Raw genomic sequence first — 24,422 nt, 5'->3', positions numbered from 1 at the left:
ATATAATTCAAAGGAAGTTCAAAGGAATCAGTCGGACTGTTCTTTCAAACAAAGTCCGGGCAGTAAATTAGCGGCTGAATATGGAAACATTGTGTAATCTTCTCCACGTCCACAGCTTGGGAGCAAATAGACCAACAAATAGAGTTGAACAGTTCCACCAAATCCATATAAGGTAGTGGACTAGTGGTAAAAGAACACATTATTAATACCGTCATTGGGTCAAAGTTAGAAACTTACCGTATTATTGGTGTAATCATTTTGTTCGGGTCATTTCGTCACATTTTGATGATTTTTAGTGATTTTATTATAAATATACCTATTTATTTATATAAAGTATTATTAAAATGTATAAATATTTTAATTTAATGGTAACGTTGTTTTTTATATAAATTAAACAACTATGTTAATGTAAATTATATTAAAATAAAATAAATTTCCCCCTGAATTTGAATGACCCGAATCTCCGATTCTATAAACATACACTAGACATCCATTTACGTGTGTATTATGTCAATGGCTAGCCCTTGCATTGAGCTTTGTACACAGACTTCAATATGCCTGGCTTGGCTCATTCAACGAACAAGTAAAATAATGGTGATCTTGTAAGGGAAAAGCATATTTCGTGCTCCGATGAATGGTCGTGGGCATCAGATATCAACCTTGCATAAAAGCACCGAAAAAATGTATTTAGCTGACGACTGTGAGCAGTTAATTTGAAACGTAAACATAAGCAGAATCACCTATTCTTGGCAGCTTAGCTGAGCAGCAATGCAATGCAATGCATGATGTTTTCTTCCCTGACAAGTTGAAGTTCAATTCAACGTGAGCCCAGCCAGATCCAGAGCCCCAGTTGTTGATCAAGCAAGTAATTTACCTTGGAAGAGTGGAATAGATCTAGATGTAATCAACAGCACCATGAATAGGCAGACATTATATTAAAAATCGTCCAACGTGCATGACGAGGCAGCAGAAGTGACTAGGTTTTTACCACTTTTAAGTTTTGGGAGAAAGTGGCTATCTGCAGTAAAGATTTGAACAAAGAGAGTTGAAGTGAAGACAAAATTAAGGAAAATAGCATTTTAATACAACTAATAAGTATTAGTCCATCAGTTTTTTTTTAAATTGTGAGCAGCAGAGCGTGAAAATCCTGTTTCTTCCTTTGCCTTTGGCTTTGGCTTTGTTTGACCGTGTTTGAAAACAACCAGTGCAAGTTCGTGAAGATGGAGGAGGATGAGGGATTTATGATGGGAGAAGAAGACGAGCTTGGATTTGATGATGATGATGATGATGCAGGATCAAGTGACTTTGGAGACCATTTTGAGATGGAGGAGGACGACGGTTCATACAGTCGAGATCGAGAGGATATCGACGATTTCCAGTATCAAGTGTTAACTCCGGACGATATTGTGCAATTAATGGTTGATACAATACGTGAAGTCAACAATGTTGTAAAGGTAATTTTGGGAAACTGTCTATGGCTAGCTGCCTAAATGAATTCAGTTGCATGTTACTGTTAGCAGTTAGCGCTGGTCGTTGAATGGGGATCGTCCGCATAACCGAGGATATCCTCGTATACGCGGACAAAATGTGTCCTAAAAAATAAGGATCTTCTACATTTTTACCAACGTTTTTTTTTCTTCGGCGCTCTGCGGATTTCGGGTTTGTGATCCGCGCGCTGGCAATGCGGAAAATGGATTCCACGTAATAAAATAACCCCAGTCTACCGTCTACTTTTATTATGGGTTTTTTTTGTCTTTCCAAAGATTTATCGCTCATAACGTGAAAGTCTCAGTACGAAGTCAATGTAAAATGCATCAAGAAAATCATTGCGGAATCCGTTTTTTCGCATCGCCAACGCGCGAATCGGAGATCAGAATCGTCATTCCTTATTTTTGCGAACGCGTCTGTTCCCATTTACAAAATATGATCCCTGTTTGTGCGGACAATCTTATTCTCGGACTTAGGCACATTCAGAATTCAGCAGTCTCGTGATTTTTAGACATCTTTGGGTTTTTGTACTTGCAATACACATCCAGAAACACATGTATAAAATTTTCATTAAAAAATGTCATTTTTAATGCAAGTGTACTCACCATCAGTTTTTAAAAGCATTAGTCCACCACAGAAATCATCATTTTCATAGTTGATAAACGAACATAAAGCAATATGACCATATTCCTATTCACATTCACAAAGCAGAACAAAGAAGGAAAAATGCAATCATTAGCTAGGGAGTTAGTGGACAACCATCTTTTTATGTTTAAAAAAGATACATTGTATGTACATGTTGAGATGCCACATATAATGATTTCAAAACTATTAAAGATAAACTTGAGTTCTGGTAATGCGATTGCATTGTGAAAGAAAAGGTGTGGAATGGATCATAAAAGTTGATCATATAGCATGTAAGTAATGGTGTGTAATGTAAGGTTCTGGAGTCATCAAAATCATCATAAATTTGGCAGAGTCTTGGTAAAGTAACAATCACTTACACAGAAAGATGTATATGGGACAACAAACATGGTGTCGGGGCTAGTACTACCCTGATTTCCTTATCTTTCTATGCTCGTTACTCAGCCAGTTTACATTTTCTTCCAAAATTTTGAACATTCAGTGTAAGTTGCGTTAGATTCTATGAGAATTCATTTTCTTTTTTTACCAGAACTCAAGTTTATCTTTAACATTTTATGAGCTTAACCTTTTCACCTACTTTTCACCAACTGTATCTTGTACTTTATTTCAATTTGAAGTTTGCGCAACTGTCTTCTGGTTTGGACTTGGCAATTGTGCAATGGGACCATTTCAAGCTGTTGACTAAATTTTCAAATATGCATGTATGGTCTTACATGAGATACATGTACCTCCATGTCCAGATCCTGGTTCATCAGTAGCATTACTTTAGCAGTATGTTGAGCTGCTCTGAAATTGTACTTAGGTTCAGCAATTTGCAAAAGCCTATCCAGCCTATTATTAATCTGAAAAACAGCATGAGCCTCCACATCTTGGTTTGACTTTGGAGACTGGTTTGACTATCGGAGGCACGATAGCTCAGTTGGTAGAGCAGTGGTCTTATAATCCGGTGACCAGGGGCTCGTTCCTAGAAACCAACGACAAGACAGTCATAACTTTATCTGCCAACTACGGAGATGTCTCTGATCTTCCTAAACCGTTTCACGAAGAGCTTACTAGCTAGTATCTCGTGAGATCGATATTATCGGCGAGAAGAGGAGCCGAGAATTAGCCTTAGTCGCAATACCACCAGATTATTACAAAATTAATATTAGGGAAAATGCAATTATTTAAATGAATTAGTAATAAAAAAGATTAAAAATGATACCAAGAAATAAGAGATCCAATATACTTCCAAATTTGTGTAGATTAAACAATTGAAGTACTTGTAAAATATAATTGTGAGTTTTTCATTACATGACCAGTGAATCAGTTTTGTTGTTGAGATGGGCACCCCCCGAATATTTTCATTTGATAGTTTATAGAAATACACCCTTATATTATTCTTTGAAAAAATACGATGTAATGAAATTTGTGTTCAATGTTTTTGGCGTCAGCACAATATAAAAATTACAAAACTTCAATATTTCAAACGTTAAAATATATGTTTAAACCATTCACTTTGCATAATTTAAAATAAAATTCATCTCGAAATTAATATGGGTCTGAAAACTAAAGAATACATTTCAAACTATGGCTTGCCTGCCGTGGCAAAATACATATCCCTTCGATGAGTTTACAATGTGGAAATAAAGGCGTATAATCAGTTTATTTAAGTGGGAAAATCCTTAAATACAAACATGGCATATTTTCATGAGATTTTCAAATACAAAAAACGATAATTCACTGTTTAAGTGAATGTGTAGAAAAATCATAGTTGGAGGATTTATTGTCCTTTTTTGCCAGCCATAGTCTACCCAATAAATGACATGTGATGGCGCTGCCCATCGACTAAATAATTATGACAGAGATACGACGGTGTCAGAGGTGTCATAACTCCTTAGTCAGGATGTTGTCGTTGATCTTGGCAAAGAGAGCTTGGTGAAACACGTAGCGGACAAGTTGTTCACTAACGCTGATTTAGTCAAGAAGTTAGACTTATGACGGTTTGTAGGAACGGGCCCCAGGGTTCAAAACCAAGTTGATGAGCTACATGTAGTGCCCTTTGGTAAGGCTTTAATCCTCAATACCAGGTCTAGGACATGAAATGTTTCCTCAAAATAAGTTTACATGTGTGTTGTTAAAATCAAATACAAACTTATAAAGAAACAAGTTTCACTAGCGAAAGTGTTGTAAAGCAGAAAAGAAGCCGAGGACCTGGGAATTCACAATTAAAAAGATCCAGAAATATCAAAATCAGAAGAATGCTGAATTCTATTTTTGCCTGAACTGATACATGTACTGTACATGCTGCCTTTAGATCAAGAATATTTTTAATTCTCCTGTTTTAAAAGCTAAAAACTCATTGAATATTCTTGAGTTCTAAATGGAACCAAGAGCAAAATTAATTCCAATTGAGACAGGGGGTAATGACTTTTCTGCGCTTATTTGTAGTGGCTACTCCTATTTTATTGAATTCATTTATTCCAAAGAAAACAAATGCATCTATTTAAAGGGGATGAGGATGGAGCTGGAGGGATGGAGGATATTTTCCTAGCCCTCGATTCAATCACCCTCAATTCAATCACCCTAAAGATTTGATAGCAGGCTTGAATTTTTAGTGCGTACAGTAAAAGATCATGTGATTGGTATGAAAAGAACATTTGCATGTTTGTGTACAGAATGCCTTTTATAATAATATGGACATGCACATGTACGAGTACGAGTAGAAAGATACGGTACACCTGTAGTCATTAATGACCAGGGACTGTCCATGCTACAATGTACATGTAAGCATACAGATCTAATTTGGTGACCCAGTAGACAAGTCCTTGTATAATTGTCATTGTGCTGAGACAGTTAACAAACAACCTGAAACAAGACTGCACATGCACACCAGTGACTCATTGTCTCTGCCTATTGCAACACAATGTTTGGTTCCCAATATACATGTGCATTACAAGCTTTGTTACTTCATCAAATCAACGTCACAGTACACTTAACAAGTTAAAGCCATGTATTCATCTTAATAATTAATGGAGACTTTACAATACATGGTTGATTGTTGCTCCCTATACTGCTAAAATGATGAAAAAGTTATGCACTTTAAAATTTTAAGTGTTAAATAATCATTTATTTCATTTATTGTAACCAAAAAGGTGTGATTTCAAATAAAAATTTCAAACAAAAAGTAATACAAAGCAATCAGGCAATAAAAATGATTTACACAGGGCTTGACAAAATAAAAATTTCAAACAAAAAGTGATACAAGCAATCAGTTTTTTTCATAAGGGTCATGCATACAGACTGTATAAAGATCAATCTGGAACCCTTCCAAAACAGTGAAATACACAATGAACTTTAATACAGTATATGAAGTAAACAAAGTGAGTGGTACATGAATACATAATACAATGTGGTGGCTACAGTGTACAATCAAATTATTATGCATATATCAATTTATGCTTTTGCTACAGTTAAGCTTATTTATGCTATAAATAAGTAATAACTACATGTAGCTTAAATTTAATTCAAAGGTACACATTGTACCTGTACTAAGGGTTGAATGAACTGAAGTATTGCAACATAAGTTGTTGAAAAATCAGCCCAAATAATATTGTTGTTAGCAAGATTCATGTTGGAAGGCTCTTATGGTATTGATATCCCTTGGATTTAGATGACATTACGTACGTTCTGAGAGTGAGATGTACCATGATGGTACAATTAAATTCATATTTTTATTTAAAATAAGAACATTACTTATTTTCCCTTACTAAATGTGGATCATCTTCCAAGAAATAAGGATGGGTTTTCTTCCATTCTAAATGACTAATTCTAGTACAGAGTGATGAATAATTTAACCACAAATGAGATTTGACCAAACCAAACTAGGATGTGGCGTCACCAAATAGGGGTGAATGTTTACCAAATAAGGATGCGGATCACCAGAGAAAGGATACATGTATAGCATCCTCCTAGTCTGGGTCTGTGCACCACATGTTATGCAATGTCAGTCATATATAGTAAACATGTAGTTCTCATGGTCTGTGGTGACACCCGTGTGTACTTTACAAATGTACTGTAAGTGTCAATTGCAGTTACAATGTACATGTAGTGCAGCCATGAGTGCCCTGCTCCACCACCCCATGTATATTATTTAGGAAGGTTTTTTGTTGTTTGTTTCGCCACGGTCACAAAGGTTCGTACGAATCTCCCTGTTTTTCCATTGTCTTCCCGAATTTCCATTGTCTGAAAATCTGTTCGTACGGCGTTCGTAGCAGTTCGAAATTGCATTTGTGACCGAGGCTTTACATTGAACAATTAAAAATCATGTATCCTAATCCTACCTACAGTATTATTCACCTGCACATTGTATTGATTGTGTGTTCAGATTCCAGCAACTGTGACAAGGATACTTCTAAACCACTTCAAATGGGACAAGGAGAAGTTAATGGAGCGGCTATATGGTGGCGACCCTGATGCAGTCTTTACAGAGGCACATGTCATCAGCCCATATAGGAAAAACTACGCAAAACAACCAAAGGTATGTATTTGTACTCTTGATTTCAAACTAACAAACGTGATATATTGTGTGGATGAGGGCTTATGTGTAATTATGTTTACCCTCATTCATGGTTATGAAATGTCACATACATGTATTCAAACCAAACTTGCTCTTTTTGTTCAAACCCGTTTACTACAAATATGACATACTGTAGATCTGCCAAACTCTATGATGAGCAGAGGAAGTTTAGAAACGTGAACTACAGTAGTCGCCAAGACCATACTTTACGTTGTAGAGTTTACTGTAGATCACATGCTTCCAGCGTTCTGATTTCCAGCCAAATTTCATTTGTTTGTTTACATTTTGCTGCATCAATTTTGTTCATGAAGATTTGGGGAAGCCTACATGTAGTTTCTGCCAAAATGCAATTCCGCCTCCACAACTCAATATTAGCTTTAAAACTGTTAGTTTTTATGTTGTTATCTACCAGTACATGTTAGAAGTGAATAATTGTCAGCAAGAAATTGTGCCCATATGAGGCACTAGGTTCCATTTATAGAATTATACTGGATAATCACTAGACAGTGAGTAATATCAGTGCAAAGTACATGTACATTGTAATTGTATATATATATCTAGCCATTGCAAATTTGCAATCATAATAAACTGCATGACTACCGGCAGGCTGACTACCGGTACAGGTGTAGATTTATGAAAACGTATTTTTACATCATTTTGATTTATTATTATTTTATAACCAGAGGGATAAAAATATGTTTATCAGCTCTTGTTACATCCATATGTATTTTTAGAATTCTGTTTTGTTCTAGTATAGCTAGTGGTGTTGGGTTACCACTTCCATGCATGCATGTTTTGAATGAAACTTACTTTCGTTTATAAAGTTCATTGCAATCTATTCTTTTATAAACAAGTTGAAGAGTAATTGGCTTTTATTAGAGAAATATACATGTACTCTTCATTCCTCATGAGACATGTCTATATTTTGGATGCAAACACAATTTTGTTATACCTTTGTACACTGTACATGTACACGGAATGTGCTGGCAATTCAATTACATTTTAAGTGCAGTTTGATGACAGTTTTGAATTTTTAATTCTAATCATATGATTAGACATGGAGGCTGTAACATGGTTTCCACATGCCTAATATTTAAAAAATATTTATCACAACTATTATGAAAATTATGGAATGTGTACACTATGTTTTATACAATATTTGTGCATTTTTTCAGGCACATGTCCTGTGGATGTGTCAAAATGAATGAAATTCTAGTTAGATTTAAAATCTACATGTACCTATCATTCAAATGTCATTGTCATTTATATTATTCTGAAATCTGAACCAAGAAAAAATGTTTATGAATCAATTTTCACATGTACGTACATATACACAAGAAAATCTGAATTGTATCATGAATATGTACATGTTTTTCCACATACGGTAGTTAAATTTACCTCATATTACATAACTTCCTTCAAAGGGGTACCGGTATGCACTACATGTACATGTTTGTAAGCTACATGTACTGTATGTAGATATGGAGGAGAGAAGGGGAGGGGGGTTGTAATTGCAATGGACAATATGTGAGGATATTTTTCCTACATTTTTGTTTAACATTTATCTCAAGTTTTATGATAGAATAAACAATTTAATTCTAGCTTCATTTACACTCAACCAAAAATCAATGATTTTTCAAAGTGGTGTATATAGGCTGTGTATATGGGCCTTCTATGTTTAGATTAATAATGGTGTTTTCATCATTTCCAATTGCAGGTTAACACAAGGTCATCAGTTGCTGTGACAGAGTACTGTGAAATCTGCTTCAGAACTGTTCTAGGATCAGTAAGTACTTTTTAACTTGAAATATTTCATTTGTTTTTATAGGATTATTTCAATATAAAAGAAACTCATGTGTCCCATGATATGTGCCCCTAGATATAAGCCTCTAATAAAACAGTTACAATTTTGATAGGATATAAAACTTTCATTTGATATTAAGCTCATCAGTGCATACCTTCTATTTAAACAAACCACCAAATTTATGAATAATCATCCTTTAAAATATTTAGAATCAAAGTCTGTATTTATAATCTTTTGTTTCACTGTTGAATTCAGAAAGAAATATCTTTCACTTTTGTTTCATTGTTAAATTCAGAAAGTAATATCTTTCATAAACAATAGAATGCCTGCATATTTGTTGGTATTCATTATGAATAATATGCCTATTCATGGTCCAAACAAATTGCACAGCAATGAATTTCTCTGGATGGAAAAGGTTTGAAAAACACTTTAGATGGAATTAACATTTTTTAATATAACTTTGGACGAGACACAAGCACATTCCAGTCCTGTTTTGCTGTAGTAAAAGTGAACAAGATTAGATATTTACATTTCAGAACAAACAACATTCTGGGTACATCTAGTCAACCTTACATTCTTAACCCTTTTCATTAGTATTTGAGATTGATTTACGCTAGTCCTGATTTTGTAGATGTAGAGTTATTTATTATGATCAGTGCTGCTGTAAAGGCTATGTATATCAATGAGTGCAGTTTACCAAGGACAAGCTCAGCTAGAGCTGGCCATGACCAACACACTGTACTGCTCATGTGTCATCCACAATGTATCTGATTATATCTTTTGTCTTTCCGTTTGTGCCCCTCTTTACCTGACAAGCACACAAGTGTGCATACATGAACACACACAAAAGAGAGTCCGTCAGGAACAGGGTGGCAATAAACCAGGTCACAATCATTATGATCTCATGACCAAAAGCCAGGCCGTATGACAGGTTGTGTGGCACTGTGTACATGACACAGACATTGATGTACATGTAGTATTCATTCCCTTTGTGCTTGCGTGCCTGGGGGAATAACATGCGTAGATCTCTAGTCTACATGACATGAGGGGGAAGGGGCCATGCACATTGAATACTTCTTGAGGCTATTAAACAGATCGATGCATATTAGGTCTTATTGCATATTTATGTTTTATGGGCCTGATAGAAAAATAATGCATCGTAACCACCTATTATATTCAATGTGTGTGCTCTCTTTTGTTTATATTAAGTGAAGGCCAATTTGTCTAATAAACTCAATTAAATGTACCAGTCCCTGAATTATCTTCAATTATAAAATGAATTTGACATGCATTGTACATTCTGTGTGTATGCATTTTTGCAAGCTTTCATACAGTCTCATACATTTACATGTGTACATCTACACATAGGCTATATTGTACAAATACTGTACATGCAATAAGTGACATAGATGTGTATGTATGTATAGGCTTGCCAAAATTTAAATCATATGAGTCTTCATTATTTCATTATTGCTTCCAATTACAAAAAAGATTCAAGTATTGATGTATACAGTATTATTATACACAGATGTTTTCTACAAAACATGTTTCTACAGATTAGGTTTGTTGACTTTCCTTATTAAATTGTAAGGCAATTCTTTGATATCAGGAAAAGAAAATATATGGCATTAAAAAGAAGTGACCAAGAGGTACTGTTGATTTTGATTAAAGTATATTTATTATGAACATGTACACTGTACATGTAGCTTTATGGATGACCTAATTCAGCTCTAAAATGATTGGCTGCATATGAGGTTAACCTGTTTTCAATCAGATACAGCCAGAGGCAATCCTACATTGTCTTGGGGATTAATTAACTTGTTTGGTATTCGCTTGGGAAATCATACCTTTTCCAAGATGACATGTACTTCTAACCAGAACCCTAACTGTACAAGCAGTTTATGTGCCCATGTACATGTACGTATCTTATCTGTGATGGCTCTTTTGAATTTGTTTGTATGACTTTGTCTTTTTTTAATAAAAAATTTACCTGGCAAACTACTCTCGGCCCCCATCAACATGTACGTTCACACTTCAACACGGGTGATGTCATGTACATGTACTGTATGTGCAGGTTAGTGGGGAGTTAATCACATACATTTCAATTCCTCCAAAAAAGGGGAATAGATTTAAGACATTTGTATGCTGTGCAGAGTGAAGTTTGGCGAATACCTTCACTCTAATGACCCTGTAGTGTAATGTATTATACCCATAGAAGCAGTTCATTGTGTAGCAGTCTGACACAACAGTCTGTCACAATAACATTGAAGTCTGGGTATATAACAATGATGATGATGATGATGACGACGACGACGACGACGACGACGACGATGATGACAAAATACATGGAGTGACATGTAGTTTGTGTGTTTTTATTTGAAATTGAATAATAATGATGAAAGATTCAAATCTCTTTGTTTGCTTTTATCTTGTGTTTTGCAGTCGATGACAGGTATTGAGTGCAACCATAAATTCTGTGCAGATTGCTGGACAGAGTATCTTACAACCAAGATCATGGAGGAAGGCATGGGCCAGGTAAGCAGAAAACACCTTTTCATTTTACTTGCCCCACCTATAAATTCACATGTCATGATAGACCATTCAGTTTAATTAATTTCATAACTGTTTTTTCTGTAACATTCATTTGAAAATTTGTCTCAAAAAATATGATATGTTTTTAATTGTAAATTGTCATGCAATTCAGCCCAGGCTGCGAAATGATGATATTAATAAACTGAAGAAGAAGAAGAATGCAAGATAGATACGCAAAAGAGTTGGTACCGGTGAATGATAGAGCAAGCCACGTATTAGAAAATGTGCCAGGAAATTTACTTTATAATTTTTTAACTTATAACAAGAAAAATTGAAATACCCTGTACAACATCAAGCATTTTTTAAATTTATCTTGAACTGAATGTTTTTTTTGAACTGAAATATGATGTTGTTGGCCTACCGTAATTAATGTTGTATAAACCGCCCTCGTGTATTAACCGCACCCCCTTTTTTTTTTTTTTTTTTTTGGTGTACCGTGTATAAACTGCACCCCCGACTTTGAATTTTTTTCGGCGGCAAAAAGGTGCGGTTTATACACCGTTAATTACGGTAAATGTAATCAACAGAGGCTGTATTACTTATCCAGCCTGTGTAATGTACTGTACTGGTATGTCAATATTCTATAATAGTGTTTCATATATTTCCTCTCCCATTCCATTTCAGACTATAACCTGTGCAGCTCATGGATGTGATATCCTTGTAGATGACATCACTGTTATGTAAGTATCATAATGAATTGCATTTAGTCTAGCAATCAGTTTTAATTGATTATCAAAATTATGAAAGATAGGTTAGAATAAACACCAAGACATCAGAATATAATAATTTTCTGTGTGAGTAAAAGCCCCTCTAAAGTGTTGGGAGCCCCGAATATGCCAAAAATTTGATTGCAAAATTTCAATTAAATTGTATCATAATGTGAAAGAGGATGTTATTTAGGACAAAATTCTGCAAAGATTCCCCCCCCCCCCCCAAAAAAAAAAAAAAAAAAAAAAAAAATGTGTTTGAAGTTTAATATTGATTTTAAAAAATACAGTATTTGGGTTTTCTGTTGTAAGCAAAAGTCCTAAATTTTGTATTCTTTCATCGATACTCAACTTCAAACAGACTTATTTTTGAAAATCCTTGCAGTATAATGTCTTTGATGCATCCTCTTTCACATTAGGATACAATGTATCTGAAATTTTGCGATCATATTTTTAGGGCTCCCAACCATTTATAGGGGCTTTAAACTCACTACCGCTTTGGTCGACCAGTAGAATAAATGGGAGTGCTACAGTTGAATTTGTAACATGTACCCTGTACAGTATACACGTGTACTCTAACAATGTTGCAGTCCTGGATTTTGATCATAGTGAACAAAGAGATAATGGGTGGGTGTGACGAGCGTGTTCTCTTTTCCCCCTGTACGTTTGAAGTGTTTACACATCAATCATTAAGCTATTGTTGAAATCATGAACATTGTGTAGATACACGTGTGTACATTAATGTACGCTTCATTGCCGTCTTTTGTGAGATCGGTTGGAATGTAACGAAATGAAACAGTTGGATGAATATTACCCTGAAACATTTTTTTTTTCTTTAAACTCTTTTAATATATGCTTCATCGCAGTCTTTTGTGAGATCAGTTGGCACGTAAGGAAATGAAACAGTTGTATGAATATTACCCTGGAACATTTTTTTAAACTCTTTTTGAGCTGATTGCATTGTGGTCTACATGTAAATTAAAGAACATGACTCTGAATCTGTCTAAAGTACAGTTTTATGAACATTGTAAATAAAAATGCAAACAAGATAAGCATCCATTACCACTATGCCTCATACATTGTAATCATCTACATTGTATTTGAACTTGTACATTGGATTACACTGTAAGCTTGCATATTAGGCTTAGCTTGGGGTTTTGAAATTCAATTTTAATCATATATATGTATGTGTTTATTAATTAAGACAATACTATTTTCTATGCATAGACCATTTGCCTGATAGAGATTTTCATCACACCAAAATCTTCTTTTTAATTGATAAAGACTTTCTTCGATTCCCCTTTTCGAGTTGATAACAAAATTTTTTAAAACCAATTTTTTTTTAATGAACGAATATTCTAGTTCATGGTTAAGACAAGAGAAATATATAATTCTCTATTTTTTTGCAATCCCAGTTCAATATTTAGTAACTATATATAAGGACTCAACACTCGTAAGCAATCAGGACATATGTATGGACACCCAATTCTAAGTCCTGACCCTAAAATATGAAGATCTCATGCACACAGATTCTAAAAATCTAAATCCAGAATCCTATGAAAAAAGTTAAAGGAAACCTCACCCAAGAAATACATTTGGTTATTCTGAGAGATTAAACGTAGTCTTGCCCATTAATCCACAAGGTTCCCCCCGAAAATGAAAGAAAGAGGCATAAAGCTAGAATAAAGTAGTGTTTCTCAGCATGACATGTGCATCAAAAGTACAGTGCAAAGTCGTTTATCAAGTAAATGGTTCAAATTTATGGATGCTTCCTTCCCAGGTGTGTGTGGTAATGAAATATTTCATTCACCTGCTATTATCCTGCTTTTATAAATAAGTTGGTGCTCTTGTCTGGTAAATGTTTCGCATAAGTAAAATAAATTTGTCATCTGCTATATTTTTATATTTTTAGATAAAAGAGTTACAATTGTTATTCATACACCTCGGCATAGGTGAATGAATCTTTAGAATAGGATCCTGTTTTAGGCTTTTACGATGCTCTGAGTCAATTTCTTTCATCTATTCAATATTATAAAAACGTTCTTCTATATTTCCCCTTTCAGGAAATTAGTGAAAGAGTCGAAAGTGAAACTGAAGTATCAGCACCTGATAACCAACAGCTTTGTGGAGTGCAATCGTTTGATGAGATGGTGCCCCGCCCCAGACTGCCCTAATGCATTCAAAGCTAACCACATAGAACCCCACCCTGTTACCTGTATCTGTGCACATACATGCTGGTAAGTGAGAAATACCGGTAGTCTTTTTAAAAATAAAACCATCCTGTCCCTCCTATTCATAAAGAATATACAGATGTTATGGAGTACATGCAGAAATGTAAAGTGCTATTTGAAAAAGAAAATATATTAATAAATTTAAACTTTAAACATCTTTCAAAATTTGATTTTAGTGCAAGTGCGCATACATAATTTGTTGTATAAATCTCGTACTCTCTAACCGATTAGCCTTTGAAGATACCATGGGACGTTTCACCTTATAAGTTTAATTGTCTCTGAGTTTATATTATTTAAGAGTTTTTAATCATTCTTTCCTCTCTCCATTGAGCAAATTAGAATGTATTGTGATCGATACTTGTGATGTAATTTTAACTGTTATAAATGGAGATCACCTTTATTCTCTTTCTTCTTGTTTCTTCTAGCTTTGTCTGTGGTGAGAACTGGCATGACCCTGTCAAGTGTTCGGTAAGTACCGTAGCTTCATCCATGTCCATTGTAAGGCAGTACATTTAAATGAACACAGCGTAGTTTTCCCATTGATTATGAGTCCTGATTGATCTAGGCCCTGTTTCATAAAACTTGTTATCAATAACAAATGCTAAATTTCTATGACAAATTTGCTCTCAGCCAATCAGATGCCATGATTTCAGTAGCTTATAACGTTATTGTAACTAGTTATTGATAACAAGTTTAATAAAACAGGGCCCTGGAGTTTATATTGTGAGCAGTTAAGTTGAGAGCCAGTGCTCGGTTTCCAAAGATCAAAATGATGATTATTGAAAAAATATTTATTTGTAAGCTTTCTCACCATGCATACAGTAATCAAATATTTTTGATTGGGTAGTCATTCGTTAGTTGTTAAGGACAATTTGTCTTTTTGTTTTGTTTTGTTGTTGATAACATGGGTCATATTGTTTAATGTAAAAGAAATTCCACTGCAAATGCCCAACCAAGATACATTTAGCATTGACAAGATCTTGTCAATGCTAAAAGTTGTTTAGATTCTTCTCCTATTGATAACGATTTCTTTGTACATGGACTATTTATGACGTGCTCGTTCTTATTCCAACATTTCTCCATGATTTGATACACAGTGGCTCAAGAAATGGATCAAGAAATGTGATGATGACAGTGAGACTTCAAACTGGATTGCAGCTAACACCAAAGAATGTCCCAAGTGTCATGTGACCATAGAGAAGGACGGCGGATGCAATCACATGGTTTGTCGCAACCAGAACTGCAAGGTATGTCCCTTTCTAAATTGTGATAGAATGCATTGGCTGGAATGGAGTCTCGAATATTTCAACTCTTTTTTTTTGGTCTTGTTAACCCTTTCACAGCCTCTCCTTACATTATTGGGCTATTGTAATCATGAACACAGACATTTTGTATGTCATGATTGTTTGTTTTTAACGATTGAAAACAAAACAAGGAACTTACCTTGATCCCTGATTGTATTTACAAAAAGTTATATTTACATGCATGATTAAACATTTGTATTAATTAATTCAGTCAATTTTTAGCATAATTTGGTATGTATATAGTCTCCATACTCATGGATTCAGAGAAATAATTTTTCAGTTTCCAAGGATATTTCACTGAACTGTGATCAAAAGGAAGAAAGAAAAAAATGAAAGAAAGTGATGGATGAATTGGTTGTTAGAAACATGCCATATTTAGTTGACAAATGTCTAGCCAATATTACAGTTCATTAATGCATGAATATGAAAGAAGTGCTATTCATCTGCTTTATAGAATGTTATTTCCTGAGGCACATGTATTACTTGTCCAATATATTTTCAAAGTATGATCGTCCAAAGTGTATGATTAAGCCAATTATTGTTATAAATTGTTCTTGTATTTTTTGACAGGCCGACTTCTGTTGGGTGTGTCTAGGACCGTGGGAACCCCATGGATCATCATGGTAACATTCTTTCAAATCAAACACTAACAATTCATGGATGTAACATGAAAATAACATTATTGAATAAAAGAGCCTCCACCTCCAAAGGGGGGCAAGGTCATGGTATCTGTGAAAGCATTTCATTGGGATAGATGATGTGTTATAATGTTAGTTTGTTTTGAACATAAGCTGCTCTTTTCAAGCACCTTTAACACTTGACCCAGATCGAATGTTGTGGGTTTGAGCCATGGCCTAGCTTCAGTGTCCTTTGGCAAGACATCTGCCATACTTTACCCATGTGTACCTGATGGAAGGAATTCCTTGAATGCTTCGGGCACCAAAATATGTATCCTGTTTATTATAATTTTGAGTCCATATCTGGTTTATCTATATATTTCAATCAATTCCGATGCAGTCCTTATTTTGTGTAATGTCACATTCTTCTTTGCCGTTTACTTGTAATTCATTGTTTTTAACATGTTTCTCACTTTTCCTTCCTTATCCTTTCTTCTTTCTCTTGCGCTTAGAAACATTGTATTACTGGTAAGCGCGTTATAAATGTAATGTTTTATTATTATTATTATTAAAAGGAAGCACCATAAGAACCTCTCATATTAAACAAGAGTAATATTTGCTCTCAGATTTATTTGGGTTGTTACCTCTGAAATCATTAGTGAACTGTGTCCTACTGTGAAAGAACTCCTGAAAACAAGTCTGATGCTCCATAACGCCTTTGAATCTTCTTACTGTTTTCCAGGTACAACTGCAATAGGTATGATGAAGATGATGCAAGGAAAGCAAGAAACAACCAAGCAGTAAGTTATTCTTCTTATTCTTGGACTTTCCCAGGAATAGGTGCCATAGTTACAGTGAAGACATTGATGTAGTGTCATCTGTGTTAGGTTTTGACATACTATGTAGCCTGTCAGAGCAATCTCATTCGGTCCAAGATTGCCGCCAATATCTTGAAATGGCCATGAATCATGATATATACGTCTTAGAGATGTGATTTTGGTGTCTATTTCTAGGTTTAGGGGAGGGGGGGGGGGGGGGAGTCGAAGAATCCATTCATACTACTTACAAAGAGTTCTGGCCGCCAAGAAACCTGGAAATCCAAGATGGTGTCCATATGGCTGCCAGTCTCCTAACTATTTACAGTAAAGCTATGATTAGCACAATTAAAATATGTTTTAGAGGTCAGGATAATCACTGGTAAGCTTTAAATTCTCATTAAGGTTTAGAGTAGTCTTATACCCATAACAATACAAAAGATAGCCACCATTTTGTAATCCAAAATGGCTGCTGGAAACTAACATTTTCCATAAATCGTGATATATCTATCTAAAAGCTGTAATTTTGGTGTTTATACCTAGTTTTTTAGGGGTAAGAAAATCTATTTAGACTGCCTAAAATTTAGTATGGCCACCAGAAAAGGTAGAAATTCATCAGGTGTCTAAAATAACCAATAAGTATCTAATAACTGGCTTTGGGTGTTGGTTTGTTTTTTACAGTACAAATCGTGGGAAAATGTTCAGGTATGTATTTTCATTGAAAGGCCTGTACACAAAAAGAGTCATATAGCTTCATGCAAGACACTTATGTAATATCGTTGCTAGTGTGTCTCCAATTTGGCTGCTGGCATGTATGCTATCATATGTGTCATTGAGAAAAGAGTGATTTACATTTTCCGCCACTTTGCCGTCCATGATGGCCTGCAGCATTTGATAACAATATTAAATCAATAGCCGAGGCATGTCATTGTAGTCTATCCCCTATAATTTTTCTTCTTTTGTAATTTTTCAGGGTATTCATTGGAATATGGCCTAAAAATTATATTTTCTGATTCTGTATCATCTTATGAATATTTGGTGAAAATTTCATACTCTTTTTTTTTAGAATATAAGTATTCAAGCATGTCTCAGGACTTTTATCGAGCCACATGGTACATGCAACACCATCGCAATCTCTCTCTCCCATTAGTACTGAAATAAAAGCTGCATTCTGCAAGCTGCTACAGTGGTAGAACTAGAAGCTACATCAATTCTAACTAATTCCATTACTTTGGTGTCGGGTCTTAGCTAACAACAAAAAGTAAATGTCCCAGAATTTCATCTAAGATATTTACTAAAACTCATGAAAAGACAGACCTTGCAGATATGTTCCCACCTCTTCTGGCATGTCCATTGAGATCAGCGCAGGTTGCAATTTCTGCCTTCTTAATACACAAAATTGATATCAGCTTTAGCCTAAAGTACAATCAACATACACAGCCATCATGAAAAAGCAGATTTATCTTTGTAGAATGACCGTTAACATATTTCTTTGATGCACTTAGACACTCTACACATTCATCACATCAGTCAGAAATGTAGAAGTAGCACAAAGTGCAAGGCATTTTTAATGTGAAAAACTATGTTTCATATTTTGAAGTAGCATTTTAGAGAAAGTCATATATCGTAATGAAAATAAGTTATAGACAAAAACATACCTTTTCAGCTACTTTCGGGGCCACTTTTGCTCACTGATGGTTGGCCATTACACAACAAACTCAAACCACTAATGCATGTGATTAATATTTTTAAATAATGCGATATCAGAGTCATTTTCCGGGGAAAATTGCTTGAATTGAATATAGAGTTATCTGAATATGAGAATCCACTATTTCTTAACAGAATTTCACTACTGGAATAATTGCTTGATGACATCTTGAATTATTTTTAGTATATAAGGATACTCTAAAGGCTTTATTATTTGAAGCACACCAGTGACCTGACCTGTAAAACATACATTTAATCTTGCTAAGTACAGCTTACTGCCAATAGTAGCTCACCCCAGGTCATTTTTAGGAGAATAGCGGCCATTTTGGATGCCATCTTGGATTGACAGGTTTTCTGGTGGCCATTACCCATTGTTAGTGGTATAGATGGATTTTTCAACCCCCAAAACCTAGGTATAGACCCCAACTTATATCATGATTTATGGCTAATTTCGGTTTCCGGTGGCCATTTTGGATTAAAAAATGGTGGCCCTCTTGTGTATTGTTATGAGTATAAGGCAAATATAAACCTTTATGATAATTTAAAGCTTTCCAGTGAATAATCTGGCCTTTAAAACATATTTTAATCATGTAAATAGCTACTAGACTGGTAGCCATTGTTGATGCCATCTTGGATTTCCAGGTTCCTTTGTGGTCATAACCCATTGTAAGTAATTTGAATGAATTATTTGACCTTCCAAACCTAGGTATAGTCACCAAAATCACATCTCTAAGATGAATTTATCTTGAATTATGGTCAAATAAGGAAATTGGCAGCCATCCTGGATGCCATTTTGAAAATAACTACCGGGGTCAGAACTTTTTAGATTTTTTGAAAGTTGTTTCTGATGTCAAACGCTACCGGAAACCGTTGAAAAACAATTTTTGTGGGTTGGGGTATTTTTTTCCATATTTTGACCCGACTGATGTCAGATAAATAATAACTAATCGTCATTTCTTGGATCCTATTCAGTGTTTTGAATGTGTAGAAGGAATTAGCTACAACCTTAGCATGTTTCTTTTTAAGAAATCATTATGTTATCACATTTGATCATATAGATTTCATTAAAATAAGTGAGTCATGAGATGAAAGTAACAGGCCAAAGGCTTGCACATTAAATGTACTTTAAAGCAATATTGAATGAGAATGGGTTATGAATTCTGACAAATGATTTTGATAATTCTTTTCCAGCGATCGAGGCAGGCGCTAGAGAGGTACCTGTTCTACTGCAACCGCTACATGAATCACATGCAAAGTTTACGATTTGAGAATAAGGTAAATTCTTCTGATTTCAACATTTTCTGTATGATTATTTCATGTTAGATTCATCAGTACTCTGTTCCTTAATCTTATTTGTTGAGAACTAGAGGGAATTGAACAAGAGTACCTCGCATTTAGTTCTCACCCTTCTCTTTCTCACCAGTTGATGCAATGTTTTTTAGTCCAGTGTTTCTAATAAAAAGAGTGATGTTCATTTCTTACCTTGAGTTGCAAGTAAACAACTTATCTTTTAAAGCATGGATGAGTTAAATAGGAAATTATGTGTAGGTTGTTATCTTTAAGGTCGCTGTTTGCTTAAAATTTCATTTCTAAGAGAAATATTCATAGCTTTTCACTTAGCATACCATATTTTAGAAAGGAAATTTATATGTACATCTTATGTCAATTTAGACAAAACCATTTTTATACCATCTCTACACCAGTCAAATGAAAGCATATATTTTATTGGCAAAATTTACTGTGACAGTCAAACCTGGTAGGTGGTCACCTGTATAGAAAGACCACCTGTCTATAAAGACCACATTTTTTGTTTCTCTTGAAAATTGTTTCTCATTGAAACGTGTACTAAAGGAACGTGTACAGAGAGACCACCTGACCACTTTTCTTGTCTCCCTTGAGTGGTCTTTATAGACAGGTTTCATTGTATAAGAAAGCAATTGTCATAGATGTATGTGCTGTACAATGATTATATTTGTTGTTATGTTTCTTGTTTCTCCCTTGTAGCTTTACGCCCAGATAAAGCGCAAGATGGAGGAGATGCAGCAGCATAACATGTCATGGATCGAGGTCCAGTTCTTGAAGAAGGCTGTAGATGTCCTGTGCCAATGTCGCAGTACCCTCATGTACACTTACGTCTTTGCATTCTACCTCAAAAAGAACAACCAGTCCCTTATATTTGAGGTAAACAGTGAATACCAATCCCTATAACCTGTTCAATAAGGCCTTTAAAAAATAAATTATAACACACATCTCCATGGGCTAAGGTAGTGGGGATTTTTTAAATAATGGCAAACTCTATACCAGCTGCACCGAAGACATGATGGTTGTGTACCATTTGATTGATTCATTCAAAAGAATTCTTGCCAGAATAACTAGCAAATAATAAGTCCAGCTAATGAGTTCTGTGAGCTTTAATTGGTATGTTTAGATTTAATGAGTTTCAAAGTTATTATTACATTGAAACAGATTTTTCTTTCAAATATCAACTTTGCACTTACCCCTATATTCCTGTGTTCATGAAGTTGGGTCTGTGCTGAGAGAATGTGTTTGGGCGTGCATGTCCTGTGTGTACATCTGCCTGAAATAAGAACTAATGCTTCTGGTCCAACCAGCCAAGTTGCTTGTGATTACGAAAGAATGGCTTTAAACATGCGGGGTTTTTTCTACTTATTCAGATAAACCTGGCATGAGGACTATAGAGTCATTTTGAACAAGGGTAACATTTGGTCCTTGAGCAAACTTTCTTTGTTAAACTCGACTGTAGTAGTAGCTTTAACCCATTTTCAGGTTTAATTATAGAAATATAGGAACTGAAAATAATAATAATAATAAATTACATTTATAAAACGCTTAATACAATGTTTCTAAGCGCTTAACATACAAGTAATTAGGTACAACGTAAAATAAACATACAGCAATAATAATACATAATTCTAATAATAACATTACAGATAATTAAACTGCCCTATAAATTACTATCACCGGTAAACAAAAAATACTTCAAACTTGCCTTAAAAGACTCTACAGATGGGGATTGACGAATAATAATAGGTAAACTGTTCCATAATTTAGGGGCTGCAATGGCAAAAGTACGATCTCCGTAACGGGTATTTGTTCCGGGACCAGGGGCGTATTGGAAATTAGCATGTGTAGTTGACCTTTAGAACGTGATGGAACAATAGGTTTGAGAAGGTCGTTTAAATATGATGGAGCATAACCATGTTTAATTTTGAATACTAACAAAAGAATCTTAAATTGAATGCGAGTTAAAATAGGTAGCCAATGAAGAGATCTGAGAATAGGAGTTATGTGTTCATATTTTCTGGTTTTGGTAATGAGACGGGCTGCCATGTTCTGAATACGTTGGAGTGGAGAAATGGTGGAATCTGGTAAGCCAAAGTACAATCCTTTACAATAATCTAAATGGGAAGTCACAAAAGCGTGGATCAATCGTTCTGTAGACTGTCTGTCCAAATATTTTCGAAGTTTACTAATCCTGGATATACCAAAGGCAGCCGTCCGACAAGTATTCCTGATGTGTTGCTTCATATTCAATACATTATCAACAGTGACGCCGAGGTTACGAACTACTTTTGAAGGTACGATTTCAACGCCAGCAGCATGCAAGCACGGCAGACTGCAAGAACTTCTAAACTGCGAGGTGATATGTAGTACCTCAGTCTTAGATTGATTTAACTTGAGTTTATTTGAAGAAGACCAGGACATGACATCGGAGACGCACTCGCTCAGTTTATGCTTAGAGCCTACGTGATCTTTGGATGTCATGGTCACATACAACTGGGTATCGTCGGCGTACATGACATGATGAATGTCCCGATGGGAAGAGATGACCGCACTCAACGGACCAGTATACAGGATGAACTCCAGTGGACCTAGGACAGACCCTTGAGGAACACCCCAGGGCAGGGGAAATGGTCTGGAAATAGAGTCATTCACAACGACGTGCTGTTTGCGATTATCCAGGTACGAATCAAGCCACTTCAAAGCACACCCCTTGATGCCATAGCCTCGCAGGAAACGATCAATCATAGTTGTATGGTCAATAGAGTCAAACGCAGCAGTGTAATCAAGGAGCACCAGCACAGCCTCATGACCCTTATCAACTGCAAGAAGCCCGTCATTGAAGACTCTGATCAATGCTGTTTCAGTTGAATGGAACTGTCGATAAGCCGACTGCATCTCAGGAAGAGTTTCTTTCTTCACATCAACAGGCTTGGTTCCCTTCATTCATTGGAGACCTTAGTGATTTATAAAAGAAGGACGCTCTTTCAAAGAAGATATTTTTTAGGCCTCCGCTACAAATTAGCCGGAAGCATTATGTTTTTGGGTTCTCCGTCCGTCCGTCTTGACGTCCCGTTCTCGTGATCGCGTTATCTCAAGAACCAATTGATGGATTCCCACCAAACTTGGGTCATGTATGTATCTTGCAGAGCCAATGAACTGATTAGATTTTGGGGTCAAAGGTCACAGGGCTCATTATTTTATCTCGTTTTTGATTTTTAGGAGAATCAGAAGGACTTGGAGAATGCGACAGAGACTTTATCAGAGTACCTAGAAAGAGATATCACCTCGGATGCCCTGGCAGAAATCAAGCAGAAAGTACAAGATAAATCAAGGTACGAGCTTCAAATTCAGCTTTTAGTGAAAATTAGCTTCAAATAAAGACGTACTGAAGCTTTGGTATAGCTTTAAAATAAAGTTGTATGTCCTTATTTAAAGCCATTCTTCCATTTTTTAGTATCAGTCACCTGTGTATAGAATTTTACATGTATTTCTTGTTTGAATCCCTTGCAACATCTCTAATGATGCTCTTTGGCAAGACAATAATATATGTTCACCCCTTGACCCGGAAGGAGTAGATGGATGCTGAGTAGGGAAAAAACATGTTGAATGCCTCGTTGTTTGTAATGTCAACTCTGCAAAAGCCATGAAAAATAAGTTTTAATGCTAGTTACATGGAACTTATTGTAGTAAGCAAGCATTGTTTAAAGTGATGTTATCATTATCAGGATTATTGTTATATCATTTCATTATCATCATCATCACCATCATCACCATCACCGTCACCATCTTCAACTTCATCTTCATCTTCATCAACATCCTCATCGTCATCATAATGTATCACTTGTTGGTTTTTTTTTGGGAGATTTCTTTTAAATTATCTAAGACACTAATTTTTCACTCTCTGTTTCACACTTATCATGGCAGGTACTGTGAGAGCAGAAGAAAGGTGGCACTAGAACATGTCCATGAAGGATATGAGAAGGATCTCTGGGAGTATTACGATGATTGAATACCGGTAGCAGCCAGAGTAGCATCTAGGAAGTGACTATTTTATCCATTGTAGGAGGATTAAGAGAAACGTTAATGACTTCCATCTTTACTTTCCAAAAAACTTGTTTGTTATGTGCATCTTATTAGCATAAGGAGAAAGTTCAAATGTTTTTCTTCATGTATCTGTAACGTTGCGTTTGTTCGTTTCATCCCCCTGCCAAGTCATCTATTTGCATTTCTGCTTTCATATATTACTCATAAAAGGAACTATTAGGATTCTACCGTATTTGCCGGCGTAAAGGCCACAGTATTTTTGGAAGAGAAAATATCAAAAAGTCGGGGTGCGGCCTTTACGACGAAACAGACAAAAAAAAAAAAAAGTCAAAACCAGCCCGAATTTGTACATATGGGACTAGATCTACGAAGGGTCCAATAACTATACATTTCCACACATCTTATCGACAATTTTATCTTGCATTGTTGACATGAAGACGAAAATAAACTTCCAAAAACAACATCTGCCGATAGATTTTGATCCAAGTTCGTGCCAATTTATTGCAAAAGTAAAAGAAGGGCCCGTTTAACGGAGCCGCCGCGAAGCATCCAGCACGCGAAGTCACCATTTTCAATCCATTTCAATGACTACATCACATAAAACG

The 24,422-nt window shown here is 35.4% G+C and overlaps 1 protein-coding gene across 2 annotated transcripts; it reads left to right on the top strand.

The window, feature by feature from the left end:
- Positions 1-485: 485 nt before the first annotated feature.
- Positions 486-24,128, top strand: LOC579288 (E3 ubiquitin-protein ligase arih1). 2 transcript variants are annotated; one of them, XM_030977305.1, is made up of 15 exons: positions 486-1,454; positions 6,500-6,652; positions 8,409-8,477; positions 10,938-11,030; positions 11,712-11,767; positions 13,858-14,031; positions 14,451-14,493; positions 15,123-15,272; positions 15,900-15,952; positions 16,689-16,746; positions 17,443-17,466; positions 19,660-19,743; positions 20,473-20,649; positions 22,993-23,105; positions 23,698-24,128. In XM_030977305.1, the coding sequence occupies exons 1-15, from the start codon at positions 1,221-1,223 to the stop codon at positions 23,780-23,782; spliced, it is 1,566 nt and encodes a 521-aa protein (XP_030833165.1). In that variant the 5' UTR covers positions 486-1,220; the 3' UTR covers positions 23,783-24,128. The 2 variants fall into 2 exon arrangements, with proteins under 2 accessions (XP_030833165.1, XP_030833166.1); XM_030977306.1 differs by lacking the exon at positions 17,443-17,466.
- Positions 24,129-24,422: the final 294 nt, after the last annotated feature.

Source organism: Strongylocentrotus purpuratus, unplaced genomic scaffold (assembly GCF_000002235.5).
Source record: "Strongylocentrotus purpuratus isolate Spur 01 unplaced genomic scaffold, Spur_5.0 spur5_scaffold_9, whole genome shotgun sequence".
Lineage (NCBI taxonomy): Eukaryota > Metazoa > Echinodermata > Echinoidea > Camarodonta > Strongylocentrotidae > Strongylocentrotus > Strongylocentrotus purpuratus.
Note: the sequence above shows the minus strand (reverse complement) of the source record. Positions and strands in the feature narration are given on the sequence as shown.

Coding starts and splice junctions, on each gene's coding strand:
- LOC579288 (XM_030977305.1), top strand. CDS start 1,221: ATGGAGGAGGATGAGGGATTTATGATGGGAGAAGAAGACGAGCTTGGA. Junction 14,032..14,450: donor ATCTGTGCACATACATGCTG/GTAAGTGAGAAA, acceptor TGTTTCTTCTAG/CTTTGTCTGTGGTGAGAACT. Junction 19,744..20,472: donor GTTTACGATTTGAGAATAAG/GTAAATTCTTCT, acceptor TCTCCCTTGTAG/CTTTACGCCCAGATAAAGCG.